The sequence below is a fragment of the Halichoerus grypus genome, chromosome 1 (assembly GCF_964656455.1).
Source record: "Halichoerus grypus chromosome 1, mHalGry1.hap1.1, whole genome shotgun sequence".
Lineage (NCBI taxonomy): Eukaryota > Metazoa > Chordata > Mammalia > Carnivora > Phocidae > Halichoerus > Halichoerus grypus.
This window is the reverse complement of record NC_135712.1, coordinates 123,374,446-123,391,627: the sequence shown is the minus strand read 5'-3', so window position 1 is coordinate 123,391,627 and position 17,182 is coordinate 123,374,446. Positions and strand designations below refer to the sequence as shown.

At 39.2% G+C, this 17,182-nt stretch overlaps 1 protein-coding gene across 8 annotated transcripts in view; it reads left to right on the top strand.

Moving 5' to 3' along the window:
- PPP2R3A (protein phosphatase 2 regulatory subunit B''alpha) overlaps positions 1-17,182 on the top strand; it is a 213,003-nt gene that overhangs the window by 95,470 nt on the left and 100,351 nt on the right. For all 8 annotated transcript variants that reach the window (XM_078071623.1, XM_078071621.1, XM_078071627.1 and 5 more), the window contains 2 exons: positions 1,780-1,883; positions 9,518-9,620. In XM_078071623.1, coding sequence (XP_077927749.1) covers positions 1,780-1,883; positions 9,518-9,620 — 207 coding nt within the window. The remainder of the gene's footprint in view (positions 1-1,779; positions 1,884-9,517; positions 9,621-17,182) is intronic.

Below are 17,182 nucleotides of genomic sequence, written 5' to 3'. Positions count from 1 at the left end.
CTAAGGCTGGTGACCACTTCCCCAAGTTGAGCTAGATTCCTGAGTCCTTCCAATTCTGAAAAATCCATGAGTGACTATAATGGTGGGAGTTTCAAGCACTTTGGCAAGCCAGTTCCAATCTCTCCCTGTACTTACTTTCTCTGTTTGGGGCTCTGTACTCCCACCTCTACAATACAGACTATTCTTTCAAGCTTTCCTAGCAGTTGCCAGTTGCCTGTCACATCTAAGAGCATTTTCTTGGCAAACTACCATTCTGCATGAAAGGGAGGATTGGGATTGGAAAGTGGATTTGACAGTTTACCACCCAAAGTATATTAATTGTGAGCTTTGTACTTTGGCAATCATAATTTACACAATAAACAAAGTCCATTTGGTTGCTAAGCAACACCTTTCCCTCATTCTTGACCTCAGTGGAGGTATTTGACCTCTGGACTTAAGAAATCTTAAGTTCCACCCTGTTTGCAGAACATGCTTTAGGGCCCCGGCAGGAACAGCTATTATTTCTGCCCTGTAGTTACCTCCCGTGGCTCAAATCTCACCTTCCATATCCTCATCTCTGACATGAATCCAGAACGCCTTTGGGTGTTCTCTCAGCATAACTCAGACTCATAACCTCAGACCAGGTACTCCTCACGCTTCTGTGGAGATTCCCCATGCACTGAGGCCTCACACCAGGAGCAGCTTCAACAGAACCTAATATAGATTCACTTCTAGTCAGCCTCCAAAGACAAAGCTTCCCTTTGTAGCATGATGAAGGCTCAACAGATCCTGTGTCTAATACAAATAATAAGAATACCTACTTTATAACAAGATATGACTCCTTCGAAGGGTTTCAAATTTGGGAATATATTTTACATGCATGTACAAAATTGGGAACATTTGGAGACTATTTCTCTACTATTATTTAGATAACTATCATTACTCAAAGGAATTTTCCCTCTAGGAAAAAAGCAGGTAAATTTGTTAAGAACTCTTTCTTGTGAGAGTATAATTAATTGAAATAGCTTTTTATTGAAGAAAAAAAACACCTTTTAGAGTATTGTAGTTGTGTATTGTAGTTTTATATTCATTCCCAGTTCCTCCTAAGGCTTTTATAATATGTAGCCATTTGTGGTAGTTTCTAATGTATAAATAAATGATACCATTTTGATTTTTATCTTTAATCTTATACCTGTTGTAACCATTTAAGTAGATAGCTATTTTCTTGAAGAATCTAGGCTTTTCTGGTTCTTCCTGACCCTGAGGCTTAATAACATAGTAGGCAAAGAAGAGTAAAGGAGATGGGTGGGAGAGTGTATTAACACCAAGTGACCAAGTAATAAATGTGGCTGTATTTTTATGCAGTAGGAAGGAAGGGCATATACGACCAAGACATTCAGTCATTCTCTTTAGAAGGCAGAAAATATATGATGTGAGAGTGGTAGGAAGGGAGACTGGTTGCTTTAACTATCAGGAAAGGGAAAGACACATCACTGTAAATGAACTTGGAGAAATGAACTTGGAGAAAAGAGAAAGACACATCACTGTAAATGAACTTGGAGAAAAATCCAAAACAATTGGATTTCCCTTTCCTTCATTAAACATGTAATCCTCTTGTTTCCCCTTTGTCTCTCTCTGAATCTCCCATAGCTTATCTATTTGCCTCTGCCTCAGATTTGCTCCTTCAAGGACCCTCTGTCCACTGTGGCACAAAGGGTAAAAGCCACAAAGGCCCATTGTTTGGCTCTGTCATCTTTTCACCACCCCTTGGCTTACACTGTATTTGTGTTTTATTTGCAGCTCTGTGGCTGTCCTCTCTATTGGAAAGCCCCCATGTTCAGGGCTGCCGGGGGAGAGAGGACAGGATTGGTGTCAGCACAGTCATTCATTGCCATGTGGAGAAAGTAAGTATACGAGCAGTCACTCCAGGGCTAGGCAAAGAATTGTCTGGTTCTCACAACGTGCTTTATAAAGGTCATTTGTTTTACTCATTTATTAATTTTCCTTTACCCTTTATTTCAACAAGTAAAATTCAGTGATTCACAACTATTCATAACCACACACAAATTTTTTCCATAGTCTTTACCTTACAAGTCTTTAATCAGTAAAAGAGATCTTCAAAGATACCTTTCTCGTAACTGTTTGGTAGTTTCTTAGTTTTGCTTGTTAAATGTGGGTCTTAGGATTTGACTCTGGTAACAGTGACATAAAAGTAAAGACTCTCCTTTAAGGGGAGCAGACCACATGTGTCATCTGAGAAATACAGCTTCCATCCTCATGATCCACATTAAAATTATATCTAGTTGATTTATTAAAAATAACTGAATTCTAGTAGATTTTAATCATCATTCTTTGAAAGCTCCAGTTAAGAAACAAATATGTACATCCTGACATACCCCCTTTTTTTAAATTCCAGTATAATTAACCTACAATGTTATATTAGTTTCATGTGTACAATATAGTGATTCAACAATTCTATACATTATTCAGTGCTCATCCTAAGTGTACTCTTTTTTTTTTTTAAGACTTTTATTTATTCTGAGAGTGAGAGAGCATGAAGGGGGGGGCGATGGGGGGATGGGGGGCACGGGGCAGAGGGAGAGGGAAAAACAGACTTCCAGATGAGCAGGGAACTGACTCAGGGCTCCATCCCAGGATCCTGGGATCATGACCTGAGCCAAAGGCAGATGCTGAACTGCTTAAATGACTGAGCCACCCAGGCGCCCCCATAAGTGTACTCTTAATCCTCTTTACCTATTTCACCTCTGATGAGTTTTTTTGAATTTCTTCTTTCTTTTCTTTCTTCTCCCTTTCTTCTTTATGAGTTATTTCTTGGTATATTTATACATTTTAAGAGAATGTCACAGCTTGCTTCTCCTACCTCTTTCAACTGACCAGCCTTTTTTTTACATATGTTCTGCTCACCTTTTTTGGGCTAAATTTTAACCCTTCCTGGTAAACTGTTGGGAAATGCTGTTCACCTTTTATCATTTAAAATCAACATATAATAGCAGAACTAAGCATACAGATTCCTTCTAATCCCTTCATGCCACCTAAAAGCCCTTAGTAGTATAATGCTTGAGAACATAGTTGGTTCTTATTTTTAAAAATCTAGCAGCAAGTTGAGTTCACCAAGTTCTTCCTGTGTTCTATTAGAACTACAGTGATTAGAGTATATAGAACTTTTACCAGTTAATGAACTTATTTTAAAGAAACACACCAAAGCTAAAAGTTAAAATGCTTCACGTTTTCCAGGTAAATTTTAGTGATTTTGTTACAAGGAATAGTTCTAAGTTGTCTGAATACCAAGAACTGAAAGGACCCTAGGAGAATCATTCTTCTTACACCATCTAGATGACACTTCAAAGTCAGTGCTGTAATTGCACTACTGGGTATTTACCCCAAAGATACAAATGTAGGGATCCGAAGGGGTATGTGCACCCCGATGTTTATAGCAGCAATGTCCACAATAGCCAAACTGTGGAAAGAGCCAAGATGTCCTTTGACAGATGAATGGATAAAGAAGATGTGGCATATATATATATATATATATATATATATATATATATATACATACAATGGAATATTATGCAGCCATCAAAAGGAATGAGATCTTGCCATTTGCAATGACGTGGATGGAACTTAAGGGTGTTATGCTGAGCTAAATAAGTCAATCAGAGAAAGACATGTATCATATGACCTCACTGATATGAGGAATTCTTAATCTCAGGAAACAAACTGAGGGTTGCTGGAGTGGGGGGTGGGGTGGGAGGGATGGGGTGGCTGGGTGATAGACATTGGTGAGGGTATGTGCTATGGTGAGCGTTGTGAATTGTGCAAGACTGTTGAATCACAGATCTGTACCTCTGAAACAAATAATGCAATATATGTTAAGAAAAAAAAAAAAGAAGAAGAAGATAGTAGGAGGGGAAGAATGAAGGGGGGGAAATTGGAGAGGGAGACGAACCATGAGAGACGATGGACTCTGAAAAACAAACAGGGTTCTAGAGGGGAGGGGGGTGGGAGGATGGGTTAGCCTGGTGATGGGTATTAAAGAGGGCACGTTTTGCATGGAGCACTGGGTGTTATACACAAACAATGAATCATGGAACACTACATCAAAAACTAATGATGTAATGTATGGTGATTAACATAACAATAAAAAAAGTAAAAAAAAACAAAAAAAAGTCAGTGCTGTGATCACCATCCCACCTCTCCTATAGCAAGTAGAAAACTGGTTAAAATCTAAGAAATGCCTTTAAAAAAAAAAATGTGTGTGTGAATAAGCAGTCATAAAAGTAATGGAATTCTTTAGAGGCTAGAAATAGTATAAACACTAATTAACAGGGATGAACCAGCAAAAGAATTGGCATTTGCCCTTAGGGTATTTATCAATGGTATTTCTGGCAGCCTAGAACCTACAGGAAGAAAATAGAGCCTAGGGCCTGGACAGTAGAGAAGTCAGCTTGGATTCCCTCTCCTTTTCCCACCCATAAAGTCAAGACTTCAGCTGGGTGGTCCAATTATCTAGTACTAATTATTATTTTAAATCAGTATGTAACAGTAGTGGAATTCAAGAACTTGAAATGTGTACGTGTTCTAACTTTCATTCAGCTAGCTTATTTCACCCCGGTAAGTATCAGGCCTTGCTGGAGTATGAACCAGAGGAGGAAACAGAAGAGATACTGCACAGCTCTTGTCAGAGATGTCTTTAGCCATTGAAATCAGCATTGTTGGTCATCTAACCGTCTGTGAAAGCAGCAAGAAGTGAGTTAGAATTCTTAACAATTGTTTAAGAGAAAACTTTGAACAAGCTGGGAGATTGAAAAAAAGAAAGTAGTCTATTCTAGAAGAGATTAGAGCCAGAGAGAAGAACTGTAACTACTTATATTTTAAGTTATTTTGAATATTCTAGGCCCCTACGTTTGTGAGCCTGAGGCTGACTATAGCAAAGGACAACTGCAAACCAGCTTGATTTACCTGCAGTTAACGGCATAATAATAGAGTCAGCCAGGGTGCTTTTTTCCTTAAGACTGTAAGTCACTGACATAGGGCGGACATTTATGTCGGTGGGCGGAGCAGCACGGCCGCCACACAGCCGTGTTCTTTTATTGAGATGGACCCTGTTGATTTTATCTCTAGGGAAAAGATACTTCTACAAAAGGCAAAACGGGAAAAAAGATATGAAGCACAAGTCTTCATTTTAGGTAACTACAGGAAACTGCTTATGAAGTCATATACCATGGGCACCTGTCCCTATCTTTCCTCATTTGAAAAAATTTCTGTGAGTAGTTAAGTGTACGTCTCTATAGTGAAGCTTTAGTTTATGGCCCCATACTAAAATGGTTGGAGCGCCCTCTAGTGGGAGCTCCTTTCTGTGCTCTTAAACTGCCTTTTAGTTTAGTTTAGTTTTTATTTAAATTCCAGTTTGTTAACATACACTGTAGTATTAGTTTCAGGTGAACAATATAGTGATTCAACACTTCCATATGTTGCCCGGTGCTCATCACAACAAGTGCACTCCTTGATCCCCACCACCTATTTCACCCATCCTCCACCCGCCTCCTCCCTGGTAACCATCAGTTTGTTCTCTATAGTTAAGAATCTGTTTCTTGGTTTTTAAAATGTCTTTTAATAAGCTTTATGGGGCGCCTGGGTGGCTCAGTTGGATAAGCGTCCGCCTTCGGCTCAGGTCACGATCCCAGGGTCCTGGGATGGAGTCCTGCATTGGGCTCCCTGCTCGGCAAGGAGTCTCCTTCTCCCTCTCCCTCTGCCTGGTGCTCCCCCTGCTTGTGCTCACTCTCTCTCTCTCTGTGTCAAGTTAATAAATAAGATCTTTTAAAAATACTAAATAAAAAATAAAATAAAAGCAAGGGTGCTTTAAGGGATACCCTAGTATGGCTATTTGGGGAGACTAAGCAGCTAAGCATGATGGTTTGAGTTATCATACTGACCTTGAAGAAGATATGTGTTTATTTTTGCAATTTTTTAACAGATTTTACCCTTTGCATAAAATGACTTGGGCGCAAGTATGGTACATTAAATTTTCAAATACAAAAAATAACTGGCAGATAAACACAGAATTAAAACATATTGGTATATACATACAAAAGCTGACTTGCTCCAATAATAGGCTCTATATAATCTTGAAAAGTAAAGTCAAATGAAGTCACCGAATAACAAGAAATAATTTCCTTGCTATCCCAGTGCTCATGGGGTGGAGGCTTCCTAGCCTTCCTCCTAATGGTTTGAGGATGAACAACTTAACAGGCTCTTGTTCCCCTGCCTGTGCTCTCCCTCCTTCCCCTGCGCATTGCCTGTTTCCTATCTGTACTCTGACATCTGTTTTCTTGCAGTCTGGACATTTTTAGGGGAAAGATGTTGGTCCACAACTTTTTGAGTTGCTGGATTACCAGCTTTGTGGCAGAGCTCCTCTCAAACAGTAATATTTTTCCAACTTATTTATGCTTTATTTTCTCTTACATTTTAATGTTAGCATTTCATTTGTCTATTAACAAAACAATATTTTGTTTTAAGGGCTCTGGAAGATACCAGTTTAGAATAGTTATGTTTACCTTCTTCAGCTTTCACAACTCTTTATTTATCTCCTTTTCTCTTCCATATAGAGTTCACCAGCCACTATCATTAGCTGAAAATCGTAATTCACCTTTTCTTTCTTTTTCATGCTTCAGATAGGAAAGAGCTATTCTTCCTTTTTTTTTATGTTGTGTTAATCACCATACATTACATCATTAGTTTTTGATGTAGTGTTCCATGATTCATTGTTTGCGTATAACGCCCAGTGCTCCATTCAATACGTGCCCTCTTTAATACCCATCACCAGGCTAACCCATCCCCCCATGCCCCTCCCCTCTAGAACCCTCAGTTTGTTTCTCAGAGCCCATAGTCTCATGGTTCGTCTCCCCCTCTGATTTCTCCCCCTTCATTTTCCCCTTCCTACTATCTTCTTTTTTTTTTTTTTTTTTTAACATATAATGTATTATTTGTTTCAGAGGTACAGGTCTGTGATTCAACAGTCTTACACAATTCACAGCGCTCACCATAGCACATACCCTCCCCAATGTCTATCACCCAGCCACCACATCCCTCCCACCCCCCACCACTCCAGCAACCCTCAGTTTGTTTCCTGAGATTAAGGATTCCTCATATCAGTGAGGTCATATGATACATGTCAGGAAAGAGCTATTCTTGATTTGCCTTTTTCTTCTCAGAGTATCTCTCATCTGTGCCATCCTTTCTTTATAAAAGTGCTCCTTTCCTTTCCAGAGATCTCACCACCTTTTTATTCTGATCATCCCAATCATTTTCTAGCACTTATTACATATTAATCTTTTTCTGAAATGTATATATATTTAATTCTAGGGGCCTTGAGTATGCTGAAGAATGATAAGGAGAATTAATGTACAAATTATACTATAGCTGTAATAATCACAAATGAAGTCAGTTTAAGTATATATCTGTTAAATCACAAACATTTTTTGAGAATCTTCTGTGTGAAAGTCACTGTGCTGGGTGCTAAGGAAGAAAGGACCTATTTATAACTGTGTCTGCCCTTTAAGTGCCAGAAAAATAAAACTAACAGTACAATGGTATATTAAATTAAACAGTACAAAGATCAGTAAAGAATTTAGTTCTGAGAGAAGGCTTTTTGAAGAGGTGGGTTTATTAGCTGGACCTTAAAGAATAGCCAGCATTCAGATAGCAAAGTTGGGAGGGGTGGTATTCTAGGAGAGTAGACTCCCATGAGAAATGTCAGAGAGGCAAGAATGCACATGACATACTTAGAGAATAGTGGATCAGGCCAGCTGCCTGGAGTGGAAGTTTCCTTTAGCAAAGTAGTAAGATAGGTAGGTAGGCAGGCTCCCACCTAATTACAGAGGGCCTCAAATGTTCAACTTAGGCATTTAGACTTACTCATATAATTGGTAGAGAGAGCTACTGAACATTTTTGAAAAGGGGAGTTATATAATCAAAGGATGTTTGAGAATGAATTGTCTATGTTTTAAGGTTGGATGTATACTGAACTCTGTTTTGACCCTTTTCCCTTCCGTCAGTCTCAGCATGAAGTAGTAAGACCCCAGACTTGAAGGTACACTAGAAATAGAGGGAATGGTTCAATAAAACATTTTGAGGAAATATTCCTGAGGACTCCTGTGTTCCAATCTTGTATTCCAAGCACTTAGAGATCCAAGCTAGAAACCTAGAAGTCATCATGGACTTTTCCCTTCCTTTCACTCCTCCACACCCATCAACTACCATGTCCTTTTCATTTCAACCAGATTTATACCTTTCTCTTCATCTCCCACTGTCACTGTCTATGCTCAGGTTGGTTGGATTTTTGCTTGATATTTCTGAAAAGCACATCTGATCTTGTCACTGTCCAACTTAAAATTTTTCTGTGGAGTAGGCTAACGTCCAGGCTCCCTGACCTAACATAAAAGGACCTCCAAGATCCAATCCTACATGCTCACGTCCGCTTCTCTTACCATCCCCGTGTTTGTAAGTGCCAAAGTATTCCATGCACTCTCACACCAGGCATTTGTACATGCAACCCTCTTGACCCATAACACCCTTCTTTCCTACTTCCCCTTTTTAGGGAGTCTCACTGGCCTCCTGTGGCCTTCGGTGACACCCGTGCTTATTATTTCAGTCGTGGCTGACCCACAGTAGTATCATTGGTGTAGCACTCTCACTGGACTGTAAGCTGCAGACGAAGTACATGGCACACAGCTAGCATTCTGCACATGATTAAAGAAAATCAAGAAAATGTGGAGACTAATTGGATGTGGAGAAAATATGGAAGAGAAAGAAGTTTAAAATGACTTCAAAATTTCAAGCCCGGATAACTCAGGATGGTACCACCTTTAACAAAAATCGATGTCCATGAAAAGGACTGACTGTGAAAGGAAGATTTTAAATTTGGTTTTTGATATTTTGACTTTGTTATCAGAGTACAGTCACTAAGTGGAAATGTCCAGTAGTTAGCTGGACATGAGGAATTCTTAGAGCTTAAAGACTTAAAAGGGCATTCATTCTTTTTTTTCAGCCTGGTCCTTCAAAATCTAATTTCAAAAGCCCCCTATCTGGTTGGCCCTGAATATGTCTGCCAACCTGGGCAAACAGCTGTTTTTATTTTATGTGGTGCATAGTAGTCCAACTGATGGATTCTCTCCTGGCTAGCTGGTAGGTAGCTCTGGAGTTCTGGGTCTGGATGTCCTGTGCTAAACCTGAATGGGCATTCTCCCTCAAGTGTATTTTTACCTGCATTGTTCTGTTGACTGTGGTATCAGCCCCAGAAGCATTTTACAAAAATAATAAGCTATTTTGTTGAGCTTTTATGGAGGTGTCCCTTTGACAAAATCAAGAGCATGGAAAAATGCCCTTTTTAAAATATCATTGAAAAGAGAGAACTTGATTCTGGATCTAAATGGCCTTCAGTTCAGGCTGAAATTACCAACTGTTGATATTGTAGACGTTGTTCACAGTAGCCGTCTTCCTAAGCAGTTGTCTCTTATAGGTTGCTGAATGACCATCATGATGATGCCTCCAAGTTTATCTGTCTTCTAGCAAAGCCCAGCTGCAACTCTCTAGAACAGGAGGATTTTATCCCTTTACTTCAGGTAATTTTCATTTCCTTCTAAAAATGGGTTTTATTTTTTAGAGTTTCAGAGGTTTTTAAAATTTTTTCCACTGTAAGATATGTCAATTGAGATATACAAATCTAGAAGTCAGATTTCTAGAAGAGTGATTTTCAAGCTCATTTTAGGAACAAAATCCTTTTGTTAAATGAAAATTAGCACAGAATGCATAGTTTAAAACAGATAAGACAGGGCTACTCCCACTGAAGCAGAGGAGGGGGCACCACTCAGCCTCCCCCTTGCCCAATCATGGCAAACACTGAAACACCTTCTGAAACCAGATGTTTGGTCTACTTGGCCTAGATGACCTATCTCCAACGAAAGGAGCCCACTTGAGGAGTATTTATATCTAGGCCTTCCAGTAATCACTTACATGCCAATAGTGGGTCTGTTTTTACTATAGCATTCTTCATAGCCTGATATATTACTTGTTAATATTCTTAATTTCATGTCTGAATATTTGTTTTTCCTGAGCAGATCACAAATTCCTTGAAGCTAAGGTTTGCCTTTCCTGTCTGTTGAATGCTCATCATTGTTTTAGTTGTTCTAGTAAGTCCTTGTTGACTTGTTAGTGAGGATGCCTAAAGAGAGAAAAATAACATTGACAGTTTTTTGGTTTTGGTTTTGTTTTAGTTGTATTCATGGCTACCATCTTTTTTTTTGTTGTTGTTGTTGAAATATAACATATACACACAAAAAAACACAAGTCGTAAGTGTACCCACCGATCAATGAATTTTCACAATGTGAGCACATCTGTGTAACTAGCACCCAGATCAAGAAACAAACCTCACCAGTACCCCCAAAGCTCTTCATGCTCCCTCCCAGTCGCTGCCACCCTATGGTTACCACTATTCTATGTCTAATACAATACATAATAATATCCAACATTACATATTCCTACTTATGTTTTGTCAAATCACAAATATTCAGTATTTGAACTATATTGTTACTAAAACATTAGGTTTTTGTTGTTGTAAGCTGTGTGATTTTATTTATTTTTAATTTATTTTTATTTATTTTTTTCATTTTAATTCCAGTATAGTTAACATACAGTGTTATATTAGTTTCAGGTATATAATATAGTGATTCAACAGTTGTGTACTCAGTGCTCATCACAGTAAGTGTAGACTTAAGTCTCTTTATCTGTTTCACCCATCCCCCACCTATCTCCCCTCTGGCAACCACCAGTTTGTTCTCTGTAGTTAAGTCTCTTTTATTTGTCTCTTTTTTCTTCTCTTTCGTATATATATGTTTAATTTTTTTTAAATTTATTATGTTATGGTAGTCTCTTTTTTTCTTTGTTCATTTGTTTCTTAAACTCCACATATGAGGGGCGCCTGGGTGGCACAGTTACGTGTTCCTGGTGCCTCACCATTCCCTGTGTTTTCCCTTTACCTGCCCATGACTTTACACGTAGTCCCTTCATGAAAGTTTCATATGGATAAATTCTTTTTCCTCTGGGCACCCTATTCCTGACTGAGTTTTATTAGAAGCTTTAATAAAACCACTGACAGGAATATAAATTAAATCCATATCAAAAGAATTACAGACAATAACAAAACTATAATTATGAGTTAGTAGACATTTATATTTCATTTATATAGGAGAAATTCTATTTTTCTTTAACAAGTAGATTTGTGGAGTCTTCAAGTAAAAGTTGACAGAATGAATAGATACATTCTCCTCCCATTCTGTCCCAAACTCCTCTAAAGTGAAAGTGTAGGAATTTAAAGGGAATAAACACATGAAAATAAATGGAATGGGAGAAAAGAATGGAAAAAAATTAATGTCAAGTGATTTCCAATTTCTTAAAAATAGAAAGTAGAAGCAGGCTAAGGAAACCACAGCCCAGAATGAGGAGCTATTTATGGGCTACAGTAGAGAAATGAGCTACTCTTCTCTATTCTCTCAGCAGGATCCCAGAGCAGCTGTAAACTCAGGGTTGGCGGTTCTAATGGGAAGTATTAGAAATGAGGATTCATGGAAGGTTGTTATATAGAACAATGGAACAGTTGACTCCCTATTTGGTTCCCAAAAGTAAAGTGCATCCTAGCATTTACTCTCAAGCATAAACAAAATACCAAACAATAAAGCATACTAAGACAAATTCCAATAGAGAAACATCCTAGATATAGCTGGCCGGTAGTCCTCAGAACTATCAAGGTCATCAGAAACAAGGAAAGTTTGCAAAATTGTTACAGCCAAAAGGAGCCTAAGGAGATGTGACAGCTAAATGGAATATGAGATCCTGGAACAGAAAAAAGATATTAGGCAGAAACTAAGTAAATAAAGTATGGTCTCTCATAATAGTAATAATAATGTATCAATATGGATTTATTAACTATAACAAACGCTAATGTAATGCAGAGTATATGGGAACTTTATACTGTCTTACCAATTTTTCTTTAAAACTGTTCTAAAAAATTAAGTCTTTGTAAACAATAATTACTATATTCAGATAGAGTATATAAAATAAGACTAGAATATTATGAAAACAGAAAGCTAATACCAGAAAGAGCTGTTACAATTTTAAAATGTGGGGGAGTCCTGGGTGGCTCAGTTGGTTAAGCATCCTACTCTTGATCTCAGGGTTGTGAGTTTAAGCCCCACATTGGGCTCCACACCCAGCATGGAGCCTACTTAAAAAAAAAATTTTTTTAATGTAAGTACCAAAATTTAAAATTTCATCATAAGGCCTGGAAACTAATGTTTAGGATATCTCACAGGAAGGGAAAGAAAGCCAGAGAGAGGGAGAAGGAGGGAAGGGGGAGACATAGAGGACTAATTCAAGAATTTCAACAACTAACTGGATTCTGGAGAAGAAAGAAGGGAAAGAAGAGAGAGAAGGAAATCATCACAGAAATAATGCAGAATGGAGAGAATTCAAGGGACTGGGATGATAAGATGCGTACAAAGAGCTAGAACCTGGTAGGATTCCTTAGGATCCCTGTTTCCCTCCTTGGGAACATGCTTGTGTAACCAGCATATAATAAAAAATATAATTTGAGGGGCGCCTGGGTGGCTTAGTAGGTTAAGCATCTGCCTTCAGCTCAGGTCATGATCTCGGGGTCCTGGGATCAAGCCTCGCATCGGGCTCCCTGCTCAGCAGGGAGTCTGCTTCTCCCTCTCCCCTGCCCCTGCTCGTGTTCTCTCTCTCTCTCTCTCAAATAAATAAGTAAATAAAAACTTTAAAAAAATCGAATTTGACACTCCCACAGCAGCCTCTCATGCTCCCTCCATTCCTGCCCACAGAATTAAAGAAATAATACAAAATACAAGTCTTTTGATTGAAAAAACCAAGTACAATGAGTAAAACAAAGAAACATACATAAACATATCATCTCAAAATTTTAGAAAAACGCAGATGAAAATAAGACACTAAAAGCATCCAGAGAGAAAAACCAGGTCCCTTTTTTGTTTTTTAAAAAAACCAGGTCCCTTTAATAAGAACAAAAATTGGGGTGGTATTAGACTCTCATTAGTAATTCTAGGGAAATGGATTTGAAATCAGATTTCCAATATCCTGCCAAGCTATCAGTCAGATATGAGATTAGAATAAAGACATTTAAAAACTCAGAAAGTTGGGGCGCCTGGGTGGCTCAGTCATTAAGCGTCTGCCTTCGGCTCAGGTCATGATCCCAGGGTCCTGGGATCTAGTCCCGCATCGGGCTCCCTGCTCAGTGGGGAGCCTGCTTCTCCCTCTCCCGCTCCCCCTGCTTGTGTTCCCTCTCTCGCTGTGTCTCTCTCTGTCAAATAAATAAATAAAATCTTAAAAATAAATAAATAAATAAAAACTCAGAAAGTTTATCTCCCTATTTTCTAGAGAGTTACTTGAATAGATACTGTATCAAATTAAGTAAACCAAGGGGCACCTGGGTGGCACAGTAGGTTAAGTGCCTGACTCTTGGTTTAGACTCAGGTCAGGGCGCCTGGGTGGCTCAGTTGGTTAAGCGACTGCCTTCGGCTCAGGTCATGATCCTGGAGTCCCTGGATCGAGTCCCACATTGGGCTCCCTGCTCGGCAGGGAGTCTGCTTCTCCCTCTGACTCTCCCCGCTCATGTGCTCTCTTTCTCATTCTCTCTCTCTCAAATAAATAAATAAATAAAATCTTTAGACTCAGGTCATGATCTCAGGGTTGTGCGATCGAGCCCCAAATCAGATTAGACGCTCAGCGCGGAGTCCACTTGGGATTCTCTCTCCTGTCTCCCTCTGCCCCTTCCCCCCACACACACGTGCACGTGCACCTGCTCTCTCTCTTGCTCTTTCTCTCTCTCTAAAATAAATAAATCTTCAAAAAAAATTAAGTAAACCAAGAAAGAGGAATACATGAGATCCATGAAACAGTGGATTCAATCCAGAGAATCAGTGAAGGGAAGACCTTAGATGGCAACTGAAGAACAGCCAGTCCAGAATAGAAAAGGTGATGGGATTTCTCTGGGAAGAAGTTCTCCATAAAGGGGAATAGGGAGGGCTGGAGCTATTCCATGCAGTACTATTATATTTGAAAACAAGGAAACTGGAGAGTATGCTTGTAGCACAGCATTCTATATGAACAAGTTTTTAAAAAGCAATTCAAAACTCCAAGAAAATCGAAAAAAAAAAAAAAAAACTGTGTAAGACAGTCATGATCTAAGCTTGAAGCAAACTGAAATATGGCATGATTACAAACAACTGATGGAGAATAAGAAAAGAAAGTCCATTTAACTTCAGTTCTTCTCTGAATGCCCAAGGGACATGATGTTGGACCAATAAGAAAGTAGGAACTTTCTCCAGGAATGGAAGCACTGGCAGGCTCCATTTTTCTTGCCCTCCTGCCTAGCTGGCCCAGTGTGGGTGGATGCCAGTTCTGACACTCTCCGAATCTTCCTTGGTAGCACCACTCACCCCATTCTGGTGTTCCCTTGCAAACCTGCCCCAGCAGGCCCCCTCCAAAGTGGCTGCCACTGTGCCACACCCAGCAGGGATGCTGGGCTAGGACTGGTACCCACCTCCAAAGCAGTTTCCACTACACCACACCTAGTGAGTAGCCTTAGCCTGGACCCACACCCTCCAAAAACTACTCCTACCCAGAGGGTCAGGGGCAGTCCTACCCACAGCAGTTGTGGCCCAGCCACAAAAGGAGGGAACATGCAGCCTACATACAGTCATCCCTGGAGACCCTGGTTCTGGTGATTAGGGTAGATTTTGCTTCTGGGCCCCACAGGATGCTTTCTACATAAGGCCACTGCTTCATGACCAGATGTAGCCAATTCACCTAAAACATAGAAACAAATAGAGTCAGACAAAATGAGAAGATAGGAATGAAAGAATGAGACAGAAAACAACCTCAGAAAAAGAACTAAACCTCAGAAAAAGAACTAAAATAATATACCTAATAGGGAGTTCAAAGTAATGGTCCTAAAAATGTTCATTGAACTATAGAGAAGAATGAATGAACACAGTGAAAACTTCAACAAGAGATAGAAAATGTTAAAAAGAACCAATCGGCTGAAGAACAATAACTGAAATGAAAAATACACTAGAGGGAATCAATAGCAGTTAGAGGATGCAGAAGAATAGATCAGTGATCTACAGAACAGGGTAGTAGAAATCATTCAAGCTGAACAGCAGAATGAAAAATTTTAAAATAAGGATAGTTTAAGGGACCTCTTAGATAACATCAGGCATACCAACATTTGCATTAGAGGGGTCGTAGAAGGAGAAGAAAGAGAAAGTAGCAGAAAACATCCTTGAAGAAATAATAACTGAAGGGCACCTGGGTGGCTCAGTCGTTAGGTATCTGCCTTTGGCTCAGGTCATGATCCCAGGTCCTGGGATTGAGCCCCGCATTGGGCTTCCTGCTTAGCCAGGAGCCTGCTTCTCCCTCTCCCACTCCCCCTGCTTGTGTTCCCTCTCTAGCTGTCTCTCTTTCTCTGTCAAATAAATAAATAAAATCTTTAAAAAAAATAAATAATAATAATAACTGAAAACTTCTTTAGCCTGGGGAAGAAAACAGACATCTGGGTCCAGGAACCACAGAGAGCCCCAAAGAGGTCCACACAAGTCACATCATAATTAAAACGTCAAAAATTAGAGGTAAAGAGAATCTTAAAAGCAGCAAGGGAAAAGCTACTAGTTACCTACAAGGGAACACCCATAAGACTATGAGCTGCTTTTTCAGCAAAAACTTTGCAGGCCAGAAGGGAGTGGCATGATATATTTGAAGTGCTACAAGGAAAAAAAAAAAAAAAAAACACACAACCAAGAGTACTTTACCTAGCAAGGATATTTCAGAATTGAAGGGGAGATAAAGTTTCCTGGACAAGTAAAAGTTAAAGAAGTTAATCACCACTAAACCAGCCTTATAAGAATTGTTCAAAGGACCTCTTTAAGTGTGTGTGTGGGCGGGGGGGGGAGGCCATAAGTAGAAGAAAATTATGAAAGAAAAAAAATCTGACTGGTAAAAGCGAACATACAGTAAAGGTAGTGGCTCAACCACTTGTAAAGCTAGTATGAAGGTTAAAAGACAAGTAGTAAAATCAACTACATATACAATAATTAGTTAAGGGATACACAAAATAAAAAGTTATAAAATAAAACATCAAATGCATTTAAAACATGGGTGGGGGGTAGATTAATAATGTAGTGCTTTTAGAATGTATTAGGACTTAAGTGACCATAAACTTGAAAGTCATCCAATCACAAGGGAACACAGCAAGACAAGAAGAAAGGAACAAAGAATTACAAAAAAAAAAAAAAAAACAGAAAACAGTTAACAGAATGGCAGTAAGTAGGGATGCCAGGGTGGCTCAGTCGGTTAAGCGTCTGCTTTCAGCTCGGGTCATGATCCCAGAGTCCTGGGATAGAGCCCTGCATCGGGCTCCCTCCTCAGCAGAGAGCCTGCTTCTTCCTCTCCCTCTGCCTGCCACTCCCCCTGCTTGTACACTCTCTCTCTCTCTGTCAAATAAATAAATAAAATCTTTAAAAAAAAAAAAATGGCAGAAGTACATACCTGTCAATACTTACTTTAAATGTAAATGGACTAAATGCTCCAATCAGAAGACATGGGGTAACTGAATGGATAAAAAAGCAAGACCTACTTATATGCTGCCTACAAGAGATTGACTTGTAAGTGAAGGGATAGAAAAAGATATCCCAAGCAAATAGAAACAAAAAGCTGGAGGAAAAAAAAAAAAGCTGGAGTAGCATACTTACCATCAGACAAAACAGACTTTAAAACAAAGACTGTGGGGCACCTGGGTGACTCAGTTGGTTAAGCATCCGACTCTTGACTTTGGCCCAGGTCATGATCCCAGGGTCATGAGGTAGAGCCCCATGTCAGGCTCTGCACTGAGTGTCAGATCTGCTTAAGATTCTCTCTCTCCCTCTGTCCCCCCTCCACCACACACACACATGCTCTTTCTCTTAAAAAAAAAAAAAAAAAAAAAAAGGGCATTACATCATGATAAAGGGATCAATCCAATAAGAATATAACAACTATAAATATCTGTGCACCTAACATAGGATAATATATAAATAGATGAAGCAAATATTAACAGACATA